The following is a 17,952-nucleotide window of genomic DNA, read 5'->3' as shown; positions in this document are numbered from 1 at the left end:
GAAAAAGCCGGTCTTAAGAGACGTAATTGTCCCAGTGTCCGAACACAATTGGAAAATTAATGTGTTGACAGAAAATAATAATATAAATAAATGTTTAATGACAAAAGACAACTAATTCAAATTGATCTTTAAAGTAAAAAAAGCATTTGAGATTAATATTAATATAAATAAATAAATAAAGTTTTGTTTGACTCTGTCCGATCCCAGTGACTGGACATGTACCTATGTCCATTTATATAACACTTTATTTATTTAAGTTAATATTAGTCTCAAATATGCTTTTTAAAACGTAATATTTACTTAGTAATTTAATTGTAATCTTTAAATGCAATTAAATTATAATACTGTAATAAAAAAAGTATTTGAAATTAATAATAAATTTTGTATAAGTGTCCGGACATAGGTACAGTTCTGGACACTGGGACGTTTGCCTTAGTATATTATATTTTATTTTTTAACGTTTTAATATAATTTACCATTATATTATTTCTTTGATGTCTTAAATATTTAATTAAAATTATTTTTATTAGATATAAATGATTACTGATAAATATACAGAAACTTTTACCTAGAATGACGTAGTTAAAAATATTAAAATATTGTCAATGGATTTTAATAGACATCAATATGATTTTATTAGAAAATAATTGTTGCTTCACGTTAGTCAGGTGCCCTTGCAGGGGTCGTTTGTGACGTGACACTTTTCCCATTGGACACCTTGAAAACGCGCTTGCAAAGTCAACATGGATTTTTCCAATCCGGCGGTTTCAGGTACCTGTATAAAGGCATAGGGCCTGTAGTACTAGGTTCGGCTCCGTCAGGTACAATTTAACACTGATATAAAACACAGTTATATCAAAAAACCATTTTTCCTCCAATATTAACGAAAACATTAATGTTACAGCTGCTATATTTTTTATCACTTACGAAGGAATAAAACAATATTCGCAACCGTATGTACCAAATCAGTATCATTCCATCATTCATATGATCGCAGCATCATCTTCTGAAATAGTAAGTAATTGCTAATTTCATTCAATAATGGTGCTTTCCATTTATTGATATAAATCGACCTAAACATTTTGTCTTTCTTAACATTCAGTAACAAAGATAGAACGTTACTTTATATCACCAAATGGAAAGCATCTAATGTTTTATAGGTCTGTCACTGTACTATGGACTGCTAAATAGCCGATATTCATAATATTCTTCATCATTGTATTCTTATATTTAAGATCATCTTAAATACAGTTAAATAAATGATCATATGAAATTTTCATCTTGAATTAATGTAAGGAGTCATTCCTTAGAATATTTTACAATATTTAAAGATCATCCTGTATAAATCATATTTTATAAATATTATTCAATACCGAAAATATAATAAAATTTCATTTGCGTGTGCACACAGACTGCCTGCTTGGTTCGAGTACCAGTCGAGGTAATTAAACAAAGGAAACAAGCGCTTTTGTCCGATACGCATCGACTGAGATTAAGAACATTATATCGCGGTTATGGAAGCACCGTCCTTCGGGATCTGCCGTTCGGTGTGATTCAAATGCCATTATGGGAATATTTCAAGCTTTATTGGACCCAACAAATACATCGGGAATGCACACCCCTGGAAGGTGCCGCTTGTGGAGCTGCGTCAGGTAATAAATCTAGTACTTGGTGAAATAATTTTAGAACAATAATCTTACTTATGAGATTTTTAATTTTTTATTTCTCAGTTGCTATATCAGCCGCCATAACGACGCCATTAGATGTTGCAAAAACCAGAATTATGTTATCTAGCACATCCGCAGAAAAAGAGGAAGTTAAAATATCGACGATGTTGAAAGAGGTTTACAGAAATCATGGTTTTAAAGGGTGAGGATTGTTGAAATATATATTTTCTAATCGAAATCTGTTCCTAAAGTTGTAAGAATAATGTTTTTAGGTTGTTCGCTGGTTTTCTCCCGAGAGTAACCGGCTTTACTATTGGCGGATTCATATTTTTTGGTGTTTATGAACAAGCTAGAGAATTTTGTATATCCTACTTTTCTGGTTACCGTTAAGTGAACGAATTATAAAAACTAAATTATTAACTGAATTATTATAAATACATACCAATAAATGAGCTTTCTCACTCACAATCAGTAATGTTCTACTGGGATTAATTCCAAAAGGTAATAAATTAATAAATTTGATTGAATTAAAAAATTTTTTTCAACTTATTCATTTTTAATACTTAACTGTAACAAAATTAACTGAAAAGATCCCGTTTATCTATTTTCAGCCTGTCAAGGAATTTCGAAATAAAACAATTTTTCAAGTTTCTATGTAATAAGTACAAACTTTTTGAAATTTAACATAAAAATAAAAACTATATTTCATGTACATTCAGGAATATAATTCTGTCACTGAATCTTATCAATCACGATTCATAATCATATATGAATGCGATTATGAACAAATATCATTTTACCAAAAATATGGAAAAAAGAATTAAACGATCAAGAATCACATATTTAAGATTTTTCAATTGCTTATCGCGTAGTTTTTCAATTATACAAAATTGTACGTGCACATTCCATACATTTTTTTTTAAATCTGCTATTTGCTAAAATATTTAATCCTCCAAACTTTTGCGAAGCTGTATTGTGCTACACTAACAACATTGCATGTATAAAATTCTGAGCTTTTACTAATAAACAAAATAATATCACACTGGTCATTAACAATACATTAGAATCTATTTCATTATGTTTATCATAATATCGAAGATAAATTATCTAGTATAAAAAAACATAAAAGAATACAATTAGTACAAATACTGATTATGTTAAATTGCGCAACATCTTTCCCCAGTTTTTTTACTTAGAACAATTGTTTCTTCTACCTTTTGCAAATTTTCTGGATTGGATATGAAATCTTGTATAATTTCATCAAACAATTCGACTGTAAAGAACAGATATAATAAATATACATTTTGTAAATAAAATAAAACGTTTATTAAATGTAATGCTTTCTTACCTACGTTCTCTCCCGTTTTACTAGACGTTACGAAAAGTTTAGTCTGTGTACCACTCGCATACCTCTCTACAATATTTTGTATATCTGGATCGTCTGATATAAAACCTTCATCGCATAAATCCTTCTTGGTGGCACAAAGATATACTTTACAATTCTCTTCAATGCTTCTAAGTTCTCTCACCCAGTGCTTCGCTCTTTGGAATGTACTCGATTTTGTAATATCATAACACACTATGGCAGCCTTGGCACCACGATAATACGTTCTAGTCATTGCGTCGTACCTAGTAATTAATGATAACAGCACAACTTATTGTTGGTGTTATAACAAATTCGGTCATTTGCATTACATTAGATTAGTGTATACTAAAAACTACTATGCTCAAAATTAGCAAAGTTAAATGTAAAAGCATATAAATATTTTCAGTGATTAAATACTAAAAAATGATATTGTCACATTATTTGGTGGAATATACATATATTATTTCATTGTTAAAATTGATTATATTATGCCACTTTTATTTTCATAAAGCAGCTTTTAATATGCACTAATTTAATGTAGCGCGTTTAACTAAATTTATTATGCTAATATATATTGAGTGTTTTCCAGCAAGAGACAAGATACATTTAACACAATGAATCATTACATCTTTGTTTGCCAATGTTAAACAAAGATGAAATGATCATTATGTTACACTGTAACTACTTTTCTTTTAGGAGATACAGTCAATACAAATGTCGTTCTATCTTTGTTATTCATTAAATGTCAAGAAGGATAGAACATTTGCGTTGACTATGCTTCCTAAAAGAAAATCACCAATTTTAACAACGTTTCAGAATTTCAAGTTGGGGACGTGATATAATAATTGTATATACTTACTTCTCACTGCCTGCAGTATCCCATATTCCCATAATAAGTGTCACGTCGTTCACTTGCACTCGCTTCGCTGCAAACACAGTGCCTATTGTCTGCGGCATAATTTCAACTGGATTAATTGGTATGACGCCCTCCCTTCCATTTAGACGATTCTCAGTGCAAACTTTAACACAATGTTACTTTATAATTTTCTTTCCACAATGTCGCGGACTAAGAGAAACAAGATGTACCATATTAGTGCTCGCAAATTGACTAAGCCCATTCTTTTTAGCTGCATTTCTTTTATAAAATATCTATTAGCAATTTGTTTTTTGTTTTTCTTTTAATTCTTGTACTGACTGTATCAGCACTAATAAAGTGTTATAACTACAAAATGCAATTACCTTTAAAAACTAAATCATACAATTTAAAAAAAATTTTTTTATTTGTGTGAGACTTGAAACAAAATATTATAATTATAAATTACAATATATATACTCTTCTGATGTACATTGATAAAATCGATACGTCCACAAATGTATAATTATGTACTTCTTCCACATTAGGTCTATTTGCATTACTTGCATTTTTTGCAATCATTATCTTTGCTGTCTTTCTCTTCAATGCCTGAATATGTATTTATATCGTTTTAAGTGCAAAAAATTTTGGGATTTCAACACGAACAAATATTGTAACCAGAGATATATTTAACTTTAAACGCAGGAAATTAAAACTGCCAAGTTCAGCTAAAAGGAATAGTCTCGCTGTCGGGGAGGATTTTAAAGAATTCTAAGGAAAACTATGTCTTTTTTCTTTCCTTTGTTTCTCAACAACCTTTGTTGAATCGTCTTTTTCATATAGTATGTACAAGAGGGAGTATTAACGCTATTAGGTGTGCTCTCTTTATTAGTCTTCACATTCTTTCCGTTCTTTTAAGAAATGAAATAATTAGGCTATTCTATTAATTTGATACAAGCGCGTGTAAAAAAAAGCGCTTTCTTAATTAAATATTATGGCACCAAGTGCAAAGACCTATAATGCGTGAACGCACCCCCGTACACACGCATATAATCGAGTAAATACTTACATTTTGATAGGGTCTATTGCCGTTAAACGAGTCGTGTACATATCTTTCCATGAGACTCGTCTTTCCCACCATCGCGTTACCCAGTAATACGACTTTTAAATCCACGCGACTCATGTTTGACTTCAAACGGTTGCTTTTCCTCCTCAAGAGATAGAGAGCTTGTTCTCAGAGTATCATGTAATGCTCATGTATACATATGCAAGGTTAGGTTATAAAAAGCCACTTCTCATCGACGTTCCGAAACACACTGAATGAGACTAAACTAACTGAACAAAACTGAACAAATGAACAGCATTGAATGGCTGCGTTCAGCAGACTCAACAGTTTTGCAACCGTTTTATGATTGTCTGCTGAGATAGGATCATTCTTCTAGATCTAAAAGTATGATCCAATTAGCGCGAAGAAAACTTCCAACAGTTGCAAAACAAACGTTCTGCTGAACGCAGCCAATGGCTACGTTTAGCAGAAAAAGCAGCTTTGTAACTGTTGTAAAATTCTTGAATATGATTGGTTTATACATTTAGATTCAATGAGGAACTAAGGGCAAGACCAATTATATTAAAGAATTTTACAAAAGTTGCAAAGCTGCTTTTTCTGCTGAACGCAGTCATTGGGCGAGTTCAAACTGCAAAGCGGCTAGGCATGTTTATCGAGCGATTGAATATGATTGGTTGGATCTATAAGTAATAACCAATTATGTTCATTTGCTCGGCGAGCAGGCTAGCCGCTTTGGCTACGTTTACACCGTGCGCTTAGTCCGCGACCTATCGATAGATGCTTTGTTTAACCTACAGGATAAACAAGGACATCTATTGTATAGGTCGCGGCCTAAATGCACGGTGTAAACGTAGCCAATGTAGCCTGTAATTTGTCCATTTCTTATGGCTTAAGGCTTAACCCTATTGTAGATCCGGGGTTATTGCGCATGGATACTTTGCACTCAATTATACCTGGCATCCTTGTTGTTCACCGAATGTTGGAGAAGGATAAAATGATACATCATGGACATCGTGAAACGCTTAGGACATACTAACAATAAGCACTGGACTCTTAACTTCAGAGTTCAAACCACTTCAGAGTTTGTTTCTTTTTCCCTGTCGCTTACGTGTAGAAAAGAAAGGAATATTCCTCTCATGGTGGCCCATATTCCGAAAGGTGGAATAACCCAGCCTATATTTCGATTGCAAAATATACGTCTTTGACGTGTTGATTATATAATAAAAGATATATGAGAAATAATGTTGCTGGTCTTTTATAATATTCTGTCACTACTAAATATAATTCAGAAAACATATTTTTTACAGAGTATACTATTTTATCTAAATATTTCGATTAATAAAACAAGGATTTTAATTTGAATTCTTTCTTTAAAAAAAAAAAATGTCAAAGTATTTGATTTAAGTTTTTAAGATCTGATTTTTCATTTTCTAATTGTGATTTAGATTTAATCTTACTTAATTTGATGATAATGTAAAAATCGTGTTTTTCTAATTATGATTAATCACTAAACCAGAGAATAAAAAACTGAACTTAAATGATACTATACTTTTTTGAAATACACAGCGTATGTAATACACAAGATGCGTATTCCATTTGATGCTCACAACGCTCGCGACTATTATTTACTCTTTTTTAACATTCGATAAATAACAAGGATAAAATAATTTCGAGCATTGAGAGCATCAAGTGAAATGTATCCATAGATATAGATTGAAAAAAATCTCATATTTTCAGACATTCTATGATATATACATATATATATTTTTTAGTTTACATAAGAGGAATGCTTGTTAATTCAAGCAAGAATTCCATTACTTCCACCGTCTCTCTTGAACTACATTCTCTCTCGTAGTATAACGAAACTAGAAGTTCATAAATATTTTTTTAAACAGATATACGAATATGACAGATTTTGACTTCTCAAACATCGACACACATTAAAAGATTATTATTATTATTTGTTTATTTGGCCTTTCCTTGTGCGGCAACCGCGGCCATCGCAGCTTTAACTGTCTCTTCATCACCCAGGAACTTCATAGAAACGACAGGCTTGAAATTCTCATCCAATTCGTACACAAATGGGATACCGGTTGGCAAATTCAGTCCCATAATTTGCTCATTGCTCATTTCTAAAAAGAAAAAGAAAACAGATTTAAGTATACATATTTCATAAATTGTTATAATTACAAAATAAATGAAATGATGAAGCAAAGCGTCTTACGATCCAAGTGTTTCACTATTCCGCGTAAACTGTTTCCATGGGCGGCTATAATAATCCTCTTGCCCTCTTTCAACTGAGGAATAATTGTATCGTTCCAATAAGGTAACGTCCTCTCGATGGTCAATTTGAGGGACTCAAACTTTGGGAATTCGTCGGGCTTTGGCCCATCGGCGTAACGTGCATCTTTCACTATTGTGTCATAGTATTTGTGATCAGATTCCATCGGCGGTGGTGGTACATCAAATGATCTCCGCCAGATCTGTACCTGTTCCTCTCCGTATTTGGCAGCAGTTTCTGCTTTGTTCATACCGCTAAGACCACCATAATGTCGTTCATTCAAACGCCACGTCTTCTGAACAGGTAGATCTTCCTGACCGATTTCCTTCAGGATCAATTTGAGTGTCTCCTGTGCTCTTGTGAGTACTGATGTATGAGCCACATCGAATGTATAACCTGCATCCTTGAGAGTCTTTCCCGCAGATACAGCCTCGTTCTTGCCTGGAAGAAGATTTCTGATATACAATTTTTAATTTAATTTTTAATCTTTTGTACTCTTCTGTAAAACTGGACTTAACATGCTTTGCAATAATCCAATGTATAGTTCTTCGAACATCTAAATCAGTATCCATGCAATTAGTAAACTATATCTTGGGATCTCTATGAATTTATTCAATAAAAATTTTTGTATTCATGTTAAACTCGATTAGATGAAACTGACATAATACTTGATCTTCGTTCATTTATGAAAAATAATTTGAATATCACAGACTTAATATAATTTTTAAATCCAATTTTAATCTAATCGTTTAAGATATCAAATGTTAAAATTTTTATTAGTGTACACAAATGCACACAATTTGTCAAAATTAAAATATTTATAATGAATGAATGATTTTTATCATGTGTATTATATCAGGTTTTAACGTAATTTAATATTATTTAAGATGTAAGCCTGCAATATGTCAATAATGTCAGAAATAGGCTCAAAAGATTCGTGTGAGATCGCGCGACCTTTCGCCCTTGAAAACGGCAAATTGGACGAATACATTTATGCCGGGCAATATTTACGCACCCTTGTCCGATAAATTGGCGTCGTACCATCCGCAGAAAAGGTTCAATTTATTCCACTCGCTCTCGCCATGACGAACCATAACGATCTTGTATTTCGACATCTTTTCTGTGAGATCGCAAAACTGCGCAAAACTCAGACAATTTGTGAGAGAAGAACACGGCGTGTAACTCGATACGATTCGATACCTTCGTAGTTCGCTCAGCTGTTCAGTTCAAGTCCCTTTCCCCCTATTCTTCGCGGTTATTTGAGTAATAGGGGTAAAGCTTAAGCCCAACACACAATGCTAGGAATAGCGATAGCGATAGGAATAACATGATTTCAACCTATCAGAAATCGGATATATCGGAATACACAGTTTCTGATAGGTTGAAATCGTGTTATTCCTATCGCTATCGCTATTCCCTCGCATTGTGTCTTGGGCTTTAGGCTGCGTTCCGTTTCACGCATGATGTGCATAATGCATCATTTATCCTTGTTTAACGTTCGATGAATAACAAGAATAATGGCCGCAGCACAGATTCTTGCATAACGCATAATGCATAGTGCATAAGGGAATCGACCAATCGAAATTCTTCTTTTCCATGGAATGGGAGGAAAGGAAAGATTCTGATTAGTTGATTCGCTTATGCACTATGAGTTATCTTTCCTTTCCTCCCATTCCATGAAAAAGAAGAATTTCAATTGGTCAATTCCCTTATGCATTATGCATTATGCGTTATGCAAGAGTCTGTGCTGCGGCCATTACTAGGCCAATATATTTCAAAACATGTGATAGGCCGGAATCAGACTACGCATTGAATATTGAGATTGAAAGATTGAAATTTAACCAATCAAAACAATAGAAGCTAAAATTCTGTAGTCCTCACTGGTCAAATTTTAATCTTTATGCGGGGTCTACAATAGAAGTCGTAACAATCGTAGAGTCTTAAATCGTAGAAAATTGACCAATCACAGTCGAATATGAGACGAATAATCAACTGTGATTGGTCAATTTTCTATGACTTAAGACCCTACAACCGCTACGACTTCTATTGTAGCACCCCGTATTAGGGTGCTGTTCCATGGGCACGGAAAACGGAATCGGAACACGGAATCGGAAAGGTGCAGTGGTAGGGGCATATTCCGTTAGAACTAAAAATATAGACCAAACAGATTCAAGAGCTCACTGAGCGCTCAGTGAACGATCGTAGTACTGAATACATCCCTTGTATCTGTTTGGTCTATATTTTCAGTTCTAACGGAATATACCAATCAGATTCAAGAGTTCACTGAGCGCTCAGTGAGCTCTTGTATCTGTTTGGTCTATATTTTTAGTTCTAACGGAATATACCAATAAGATGCAAGCGCTCACTGAGCGCTCAGTGAGCGGTCGTAGTACTGAATGTACCCAAGAGCTCTCTGAGCGCTCAGTGAGCGATCGTGGTACTGAATGCACCTATTTATTCAGAAACAGAAAATACTCTTTCAATTTCGGTAAAGGTGCAAAAACGCGTCGAATGAGTATAATTTTATCGATTTTTGAGAGGACCCCCGTAGATTGCACTTTTACCTCAATTTCTGCTCCTTTAAGACAATTCAAAGAGGATCATGTCATCATGCGGATAATCGCAGACAGATTTATGAGACTGCAAAGTGTGGTATATGCCTTATTTGCAAAAAGGTGACCGTCTATTATACTAAAATCATGGAGATAATGAATACCGAAAACACCAGCGAATTGCTGTCTATAAAGCACCGTGACAGTCTCCTGTCGATCTCATGCAATTGGCAGATCAGCAATAATAAGCAATTCGTTGATGCTGTCACCATTGCGCCAATACAGTACTCATCTGCAAGGTGAGTGACTTGATTACAACAGCCTTTAAGTTAACAACATAATATTAAAATAATATAAACATTTGCAGAATAAACTGCGAAGACATAGCTTCTGTGGATACTTGTATTGCTTTACAACCAATGGATTCTAATACAGAACCATGTATGCTGAATATTAAAGTATCAAATTGTCAGAAGATAACGCGCATCGCTATTATTTCTGAAGGTAACGTCTTAGAAATCTTCAAACAATTTGGAGAATATGAAGCAACGATACACGCGGAGTTTATAGATGAGTATGAGGAAAATATAGTTTTCCTTGGCGAAACTATGATACATCCTCCTACTACAGAAGTTAGTATTAAGGTAAGCTGACTATCGTTTACATGGATAATTTAATTTTATATTTAGTATAATAAAGTTTAAATTAAGTACAAGTAAATGCCTCTAAAAGCCAATACTAACAAATTGTAAGTAAATGTGTATACATAAATTTTTGTTAAGTAAACATCAAAAAAACAAAACATTTTAATCCACGTTTGGATTATCTTCAGTAACTATAAATGATCATATAATTAATATCATAATTAAATATTTAATAATATTTACTTTCTAGTTTATTAGAACAAAAAATAAAGGCCCTCTTATGTGGATATATGGTATAAGACTGTTTTTGAGAGATTCTACAAAAGAGGCAAAATCTAGTGCCTTTGATTATGATATCATCCAGACTTTTCTCAGTAATGCTAGCAATGGCAAAATGAGTCAAGAGTCTGAGATGGCAAAGAAGATATTTGACGATAAACAGGAAAGTATGAGAAAATATAGAGAGAAACTTTTGGAAACATTTGCAGGCTCAAAATATGACGAGTATATAAATAAAATTGAAAGGAGCGATAATAAAAAAAGATTTTCAAATTGTGGAGAGAATTATGAACAGTCAGATGCTACCGAATGTAAAAATAGAATTGAAAGAAGAAATAGTAAAACGGAATATCCAAATTGTGGAGAGAATTATGAAGGATCAGATATCAAAACCTGTATTGATAATAAGACAGAGTCTATAAAAGAGATAAAATCCGATATTGTCAACGATAAAGATTTTATCCAGACATTTCTCAGTAATATATTTCTCGGTAAAATGAGTCAACAACCTGATATGACAAGAATGTTTGAATTTTACGATAACCGCGATAATAATGAAATTACGAATAACGAGCAGTTTAAACAGAAAATTTTGGAAACTTTTACATCAGACTCAGATCATTTCAAATGGGAAAATGAAATTGCAAAAAGAGATAATGGAAAAGAACGTCGAAATTGCGAGACTGATCATGAACAATTAAATTCCTTTGAATGTAAAAACGGAAATATAAGAAGAAATAGCGACGAAGATTGTACAAGCCAAGAAGATAATAAAAAATCTGATATAGATATTAGAATCTATATCGACAATAAATTTCATGATATGGAAAAGAGATTGATGGAAAGAATGGAAGAGATGGAAGCGAGTGCCAATCAGAAACTGGATGCTATTTTGGAAAGACTTGAAACGCGGCTGAATGTACAGTAACTGTATTTTTTACTTATTAATTTCTTATTTTAAGAGTAATATATTCTTTATTAATAGGAGAGCGTGGATCGGTGTAGTACAATTCATTTCCAAATATTTAAGAATAAATAGAGATTGAATTAAAACACGTTTCAGTGACAATCGATTTCGATGAATTTTTTATATTTAATAAATAAGAAAATTTAAGTTATCAGATATTAGTAACTTAAGAATAAGTAAATAGTGAATTTGTTGAATATTTTTTTTTTGCTTTTGTATTAATCAAAAGATCTGATTCATTTTAACAAAATATAAAGTTCCTTTTATTATTTTTATGTAATCTTAGAATAAATTTGTATTCATCATGTATGATAGTATACTATTTTCAAATTTTGTATCAAAAGCACATACAAAAAATTACACATTTTCAAATTTGTTTAAATAATTTTTAATTCACTTAAATTTAATATATCTTAACCCTAGTTATACACACTTTTTTTTACCCTTGATATACGCACTTGGGTTCTTGGGACTCTATCCATATTTGTTGCCATAACTTCCGTAAAAATGGATATATTTCAATTAATTTTGTTTCAATTGAAGAATTAATTAAGGAATAAGTCCATGATGTGTAAAAGTCGGTTAATTAAGGAACTTCGAGATATATAGGTTCCAAGAAAAAGAAAAGTTCAAAAACACGAAAAAAATCTCGATTTAGCAAATTGCACTGAGGTTTCTGGGACCCCAGTGTGTATAACTAGGGTTAACTTGTCTAAATAGTAGAAAATTGCAAATCCTGTCTCAAGAGAGACGTTTAATATATATACATTAATGTTATTTTATTTATACAAAATCATTTATGTAACTAAACTTTTTAAAAATATGATTATGAAATTACATAAATAAGAATAGAAATATCACTTTGTTATAATTCTTATATTATATGATTAGTTATAAATATATTATAAAATTGTTTCAAAAACTAAAAATAATACGTAATAAAGGCATTAAAATAACATGATTGCAATATAAATTTAAAAAAATAATATTGGCAGTATCATAAATGGAATGACAAAATGACTTTAACCTATTTGTCAATCTTGTCATTTTCCTGAGGAGGATCCCAAGAATGAAGTTGCTTCCGCCACAACCTCATCATACCATCCCAACCCCTTCTGCTATATTTTATATATTTTGGTGGTGTCCTTGGATGCTCTCGTGTACGATTCTCTCTGAAACAAAAGTGATTTTAATTAAATACATATGCAACAAATAACATTTCCTTACTACATTAATCTCATGAGACTTACTTAGGAACCAGCCGAATATATCTGTCGTATCCAGTAGTGTTTTTCCCATAATCAATTTCTTTTTGTCTACGTGCTAGCACAGCTGGATCTGTCTCGTACTCTACATGTCTTTTATCATTTTCTGATGAATTAGTGGTTGTACTAGAGTCACTGGAGTAGCGTCTATTACGAGAAACTTTAGTATGCGCATGATCCGTATTGTCTTGCCTCGTCCTTTTACGCCAATGCAATTTATCTGGCCTGTTCATGTTATCTTTGTGCTCTGTACACTTGATATTATTTAGTCCCTCTTTAGATTCCGTTCGGACATCGTCACATCGCGCATTCGAATTTTCATAGTTCTCGTTCTTGTAAACGTCGGTGTCTTCTTTATCCTCGTACCAAGGACTGTTCTTTACGTCGTCCTCCTCCTTCATGTCATTTTGCTTAGATTCGACAATTTCTTCATTGTTCTTCATACACAATACTTCGTCGAGCAACTCGTCATCTTCTACAATTTGCAGTTCCACTGATGATTCGCGTGAAGATGAACCCATTTTAGACAAAACAAAATTTCAATCCGATTGACCAATCTAAAAACAAAAATAACAATAGATGTACTTAAATTCGGTTGACTCAAATATTACAAGTGACACATTAGACACGTACAATTTGTACAATTATCGCAACAAGTATATAACCTACACAATTATTAGTTGGTTTGTTTTGCTTGGTTTTGTTTCAAGGCAAATACGAGACGTTAGTTTATATTGCTTTCGCAATATAAACTTTATTAGCCGGTTCTGGCACTAACGTCATATGCAAATACAGCAAAGGAGAAACCCGCAATTTGAAACTACATTTGGAAAAATTCGAACACTCAATTTTCATTACTCACTTCACTATTTACCTTGCGCGCCTTTTTGACTACACTGCAGTTATTTCGCGCGCCTAGAGACCCGGTCTCACCAACTTCGATTGAACTAATCGGCTGATTAAATATTGCCAACTGCAAGACTTGAAAACATCCTTTTTCTGGCGAGGCACCGAGTACTCACGTGCTCGACTCGCATAGCTTTTTCGAATTTGAGAAATTTGCTATTAATATGGACTTGTGCTGTTATTATCACATCGTTTTTCACAATTGCCAGAAAATTAGATTATGTTTTCAGTCTTGCAATTGGCAATATTGAAATTTAATCGACTGAGGCTGCGGTCCATTTGACGCTACAAATGCTTCAAAGTATTCTTTGATTAGTCAATTCTAGAGCCCCTTTAATCAGAGACTGGCCATAAAAAGGATTTCGTCAAATTTCTCCAAGCGAGAAAGGAGTATAGGTTATTTCACTCTTCTATCAAAAGCAGTGTGTATATACCATGCATACACACCGCTATTGGTGGAAGAGTGAGATAGCCTATACTCCTTTCTCGCTTGGAGAAATTTGACGAAATCCTTATGGCCGATCTCTGATTAAAGCTTGATTTATATTGGCCGTAACCGTATGCCGGTAACTTAAAGACTGTAAACTTATGCCGTAAATTTTGATGTTCTGGTTTATAATGATTTGTTTATAATGATTGCACAAATGTGGAAATCTTTCCACTAAGGTTGTTAATTTAATATCTCTATTAACTGTTTCGTTTATTTCCATCTTAGCTCGTATCAAAGCTGTACAGAAATGATATAGATCGATCACAGTAATTACTTACAATCGTACTAATTAACTTACAATCGTAAGGCCGTAAGCAAATCAGCCAATCACAGTCGAGCGTTTTAAAACGCGAGATCGTAATTTTGATTGTGATTGGTCGATTTGCTTGCGACCTTATAATTACGACTAAAATTTAAAACACCTATTGTAGATCCGGACTTACGGAACACATCTATGTTAGTTACAGCGCTACCAACCTTGTAACTAAAAAAAAATTTTCGACACAGCTATCGGAACACAACCCGGAATATGCCAATAAGATGCAAGCGTTCGTTGAGCGCTCAGTGAGCTCTTGTATCTGTTTGGTTTATATTTTTAGTTCTAACGGAATATGCCAATAAGATACAAGCGCTCGCTGAGCACTCAGTGAACGGTCGTGGTACTGAATGCACCCATTGAAGCAACCAATCAGCGCTATTTCGAATAGCGCTGATTGGTTGCTTCAATGACCCATTCTCTATTCCGCAATCTTTTTCCGCACCGTGTGATTTCACCCTAATTCCGCCATGTGTATACTAACAGATTTGAAATTTCTCTTATGTGTAGTCAATAAATCTCCAATGTCTGATTGTATGTAATTAAAATTTGAAAAAAGAAAAAAGAAAACGAAAGAAAAGAAAGAAAAAAAGAGCAAGCAAAATTAAAAGGCGAGCAAGAGAAATATGCTAAAAGTTAGAAGGCGAGAAAGATCAAGTCAGAACAAGTAACATTAGAAGAAATTCAAGAAGAATGTCGAATGTGATCGTATTGAGTGATTCGGATGAATCTGTATCTCCTGTTGCTGATAAACATGATAAAATTGAATCGGAGATCGGCGGCAAGTATTATTCGGATGCTTTAAATGATTTCGATTTTCCAGAGGTACTGTTCTGCCGCGATATCGCAGAGAGCTCGACGTCACAAGGTGACAGCAATTTAAACGCCGATAATGGCTATAAACACACAGAGAAATCGCCCAATTCTGATTCGGAGAATCGGGTTGATAGAACCTCGCGAAAAGCAACAGTTTCCAAGAAAGATAAGGCAACGTTGAGGAAGGAACGATCAAGACGTCAGCAAGCTCTAGCGAGGGAAAAGACTTTAAAGGCGATCGAGAAGAAAACATTGAAGGATATGAAGCCTGGTGAATGTATAAAATTTATGGAAGTTTATCTTGATCGAGGTATTGGCTCGGTTTCTTCTCGAGAAGAAATTGAGAGTGCGTTGCAGGATGCGGGTATTAAATTCAATGTAACCACCGAGATAATTCCTAATAGCATTACGTGGCGGAGGAACGTCGAGGAGGACTATATCAGCGAAGATAATGACGTACGCACAAGGAGAAGTATACAGACAGAAGAGTATGTTATTGTGATTTGGAGCAATTACAAAGCGGTGAAACATGTGGCAGAAGGCACTTTCTGCACATCTGTCTCAGACTATAAGGCTCTGATACCGAATTACAATATGACCTTGGTTATCTGTGGTATGGAAGAGTATTTCGCATATCGGAAGAAACAGAAGTCGGATCAGAATTCTGGGAGTAAAGGATCCAGATATAAAGGCAAAGGTAATCAACAGTTCGACATATTACCAATTATTTCGAGGCAGCAATTGGAGATGTGCCTGACTGAAGTTCAGATAATAGTTAAATGCAGCAGTAGATTGATCGAGAATTCACAGGATTTAGCTTTAATGATATGCCAATATACAAAGTCCATTTCGGAAATACCGTATAAATTGCAGAAAAGAAGGAATCAGGAAGGTAAATTCGATTGGTATGTTATGGGAGACAATAAGAATACAGTGCGCGTGGACAAAGATGGTAATGGGTTAAAGAGACTGTGGCAGCAGCAATTGTGCCAATTTAACTTGAGTAGCTTGGAAGTATCAGAAGCAATATGTACAGTTTATCCTAGCCCAATTCAACTTATCAAGGTATTGTTATAATTAACTGCCATCTAATATATTATTTATAAATTTGTCTCATAAATTTTGTTTATTAAATAGTAAATTAAATACAATGTATTTTTACTCTTCTAGGCTTATAGAAATTGCACACCTGATGAAGGCATAAATTTATTAAAAGATATATCAGTAAGTCTTTTACTTTTTCTTCCTATTAAAAAATTAGAATATATAAAATTATTGAACTGTTATAACACTTGAACTGTTTCTAATACATATGGTTTACTTACTTTAATCAATTGTGTAAATTTTACGTTAATTATACAATATTTTACATGTGATATGAGATATTTAGTACAAGCCAAAATCTAATCATGTAATTATTTTGTAGTGTGACATTTATTAATGTAATAAATATGCAAAGATTAAATATTATTTGATAGATAAGGAGAGCGGCAGGACCTCTCACAGCCATACGTAAAATTGGTCCCGAATTCAGTAAAAAGATGTACATAATGTTTACTTCGCAAAACGGGAATGCTTTATTAGGAACTGAGGTATAAATAACTGCAAGTTTTTATAAGAACTTCATCTATATGTATTGTTTCTAATCCTTCACACGTTAAGTTTATAATACAAATGCATTATGTCGTGTAACAATTGTATAATCCTAGAATGTTATTTATCTGTTGAGATTAATTTTTCCTATTCTTTGTTGATATAGATTGAAAAGATTTCAAATTTTTCGTTTAAGAAATCGTATTTTCTAGTTGATTTAGACTATAATTTATTTGTAACACTTAAATAGTAAATTAACATGATGCATTTTTGGCGCAATTATTTCTCATTTTTTCTGAGGCATATTTTAGAAAAATCCATTAATAATTATATATAATAAAAAATTGGCATTCTAGAAATTATATCCATTTTCAAAATAACAGTGCATTATTGTTATTTAATTCTATTTATTTTTGTCTTTCCCATTCTTTGGTCAATTTTATTCTAACAACAAATGTTCTATGTGTATAAATTTAATAACATCAGACATTGGAATAACTAAACAATAGTTGCAACTTTATATTTTTTTGTGTACCATGTTTTTGTCATCATGAATATGAGTATAACACATACATAGAACTTAAAATAAGTCACGTATTATAATCTTAATAACAAAATATATATATATATCAATAATCATATTAAAGCTGAGAGATCAGTACAATATGTATGATACACGATATATATAGTAATGATAATGACAATAGAAATTGATAATATATTATATATTATGCAATTTAAAAGAAAAATATTTTAATATTAAATATAATAATAAATATATATACATTGTTATATATATATTTTTTTAGATTAATACCGACAATAAATTGAAATAATCATACTGTGCAGGTATCTTCTAATGTATTACACAATCAACATTATCATGAAGCA

At 32.8% G+C, this 17,952-nt stretch overlaps 6 protein-coding genes across 9 annotated transcripts in view; 3 read left to right on the top strand and 3 right to left on the bottom strand.

Moving 5' to 3' along the window:
* LOC108730966 (S-adenosylmethionine mitochondrial carrier protein) overlaps positions 1-2,157 on the top strand; it is a 3,226-nt gene extending 1,069 nt beyond the window's left edge. For both annotated transcript variants that reach the window (XM_018460973.1, XM_018460972.1), the window contains 5 exons: positions 665-821; positions 905-1,014; positions 1,412-1,652; positions 1,731-1,869; positions 1,940-2,157. In XM_018460973.1, coding sequence (XP_018316475.1) covers positions 665-821; positions 905-1,014; positions 1,412-1,652; positions 1,731-1,869; positions 1,940-2,057 — 765 coding nt within the window. In that variant the 3' untranslated portion in view covers positions 2,058-2,157. The remainder of the gene's footprint in view (positions 1-664; positions 822-904; positions 1,015-1,411; positions 1,653-1,730; positions 1,870-1,939) is intronic.
* A 492-nt stretch (positions 2,158-2,649) lies between these two features.
* LOC108730967 (RAS oncogene family member Rab11) lies at positions 2,650-5,184 on the bottom strand. The gene is made up of 4 exons (XM_018460974.1): positions 4,956-5,184; positions 3,893-3,981; positions 3,016-3,296; positions 2,650-2,940 (listed from the first exon to the last, which is right to left on the bottom strand). Exons 1-4 carry the CDS (start codon positions 5,067-5,069, stop codon positions 2,825-2,827), a joined length of 600 nt encoding a protein of 199 aa, XP_018316476.1. The 5' UTR covers positions 5,070-5,184; the 3' UTR covers positions 2,650-2,824.
* A 1,719-nt stretch (positions 5,185-6,903) lies between these two features.
* Positions 6,904-8,471, bottom strand: Pglym78 (phosphoglyceromutase 78). The gene is made up of 3 exons (XM_018460785.1): positions 8,249-8,471; positions 7,177-7,674; positions 6,904-7,084 (listed from the first exon to the last, which is right to left on the bottom strand). Exons 1-3 carry the CDS (start codon positions 8,346-8,348, stop codon positions 6,918-6,920), a joined length of 765 nt encoding a protein of 254 aa, XP_018316287.1. The 5' UTR covers positions 8,349-8,471; the 3' UTR covers positions 6,904-6,917.
* Positions 8,472-9,759: 1,288 nt separating this feature from the next.
* On the top strand, positions 9,760-11,696 carry LOC108730894 (uncharacterized). Its single transcript, XM_018460842.1, has 3 exons — positions 9,760-10,084; positions 10,153-10,429; positions 10,680-11,696. The coding sequence occupies exons 1-3, from the start codon at positions 9,933-9,935 to the stop codon at positions 11,634-11,636; spliced, it is 1,386 nt and encodes a 461-aa protein (XP_018316344.1). The 5' UTR covers positions 9,760-9,932; the 3' UTR covers positions 11,637-11,696.
* A 971-nt stretch (positions 11,697-12,667) lies between these two features.
* On the bottom strand, positions 12,668-13,830 carry Slbp (Stem-loop binding protein). 3 transcript variants are annotated; one of them, XM_018460848.1, is made up of 3 exons: positions 13,803-13,830; positions 12,926-13,497; positions 12,668-12,847 (listed from the first exon to the last, which is right to left on the bottom strand). In XM_018460848.1, exons 2-3 carry the CDS (start codon positions 13,459-13,461, stop codon positions 12,703-12,705), a joined length of 681 nt encoding a protein of 226 aa, XP_018316350.1. In that variant the 5' UTR covers positions 13,462-13,497; positions 13,803-13,830; the 3' UTR covers positions 12,668-12,702. The 3 variants fall into 3 exon arrangements, with proteins under 3 accessions (XP_018316350.1, XP_018316348.1, XP_018316349.1); XM_018460846.1 differs by having other exon boundaries at positions 13,574-13,825; XM_018460847.1 differs by having other exon boundaries at positions 13,610-13,825.
* Positions 13,831-15,134: 1,304 nt separating this feature from the next.
* mms4 (Methyl methanesulfonate sensitivity 4) lies at positions 15,135-17,897 on the top strand. The gene is made up of 4 exons (XM_018461032.1): positions 15,135-16,533; positions 16,639-16,692; positions 16,947-17,060; positions 17,871-17,897. Exons 1-4 carry the CDS (start codon positions 15,346-15,348, stop codon positions 17,895-17,897), a joined length of 1,383 nt encoding a protein of 460 aa, XP_018316534.1. The 5' UTR covers positions 15,135-15,345.
* The last annotated feature ends 55 nt before the right edge of the window (positions 17,898-17,952 follow it).

Source organism: Mycetomoellerius zeteki, unplaced genomic scaffold (assembly GCF_001594055.1).
Source record: "Mycetomoellerius zeteki isolate Tzet28-1 unplaced genomic scaffold, Tzet1.0 scaffold98, whole genome shotgun sequence".
NCBI classification, from domain to species: domain Eukaryota; kingdom Metazoa; phylum Arthropoda; class Insecta; order Hymenoptera; family Formicidae; genus Mycetomoellerius; species Mycetomoellerius zeteki.
Note: the sequence above shows the minus strand (reverse complement) of the source record. Positions and strands in the feature narration are given on the sequence as shown.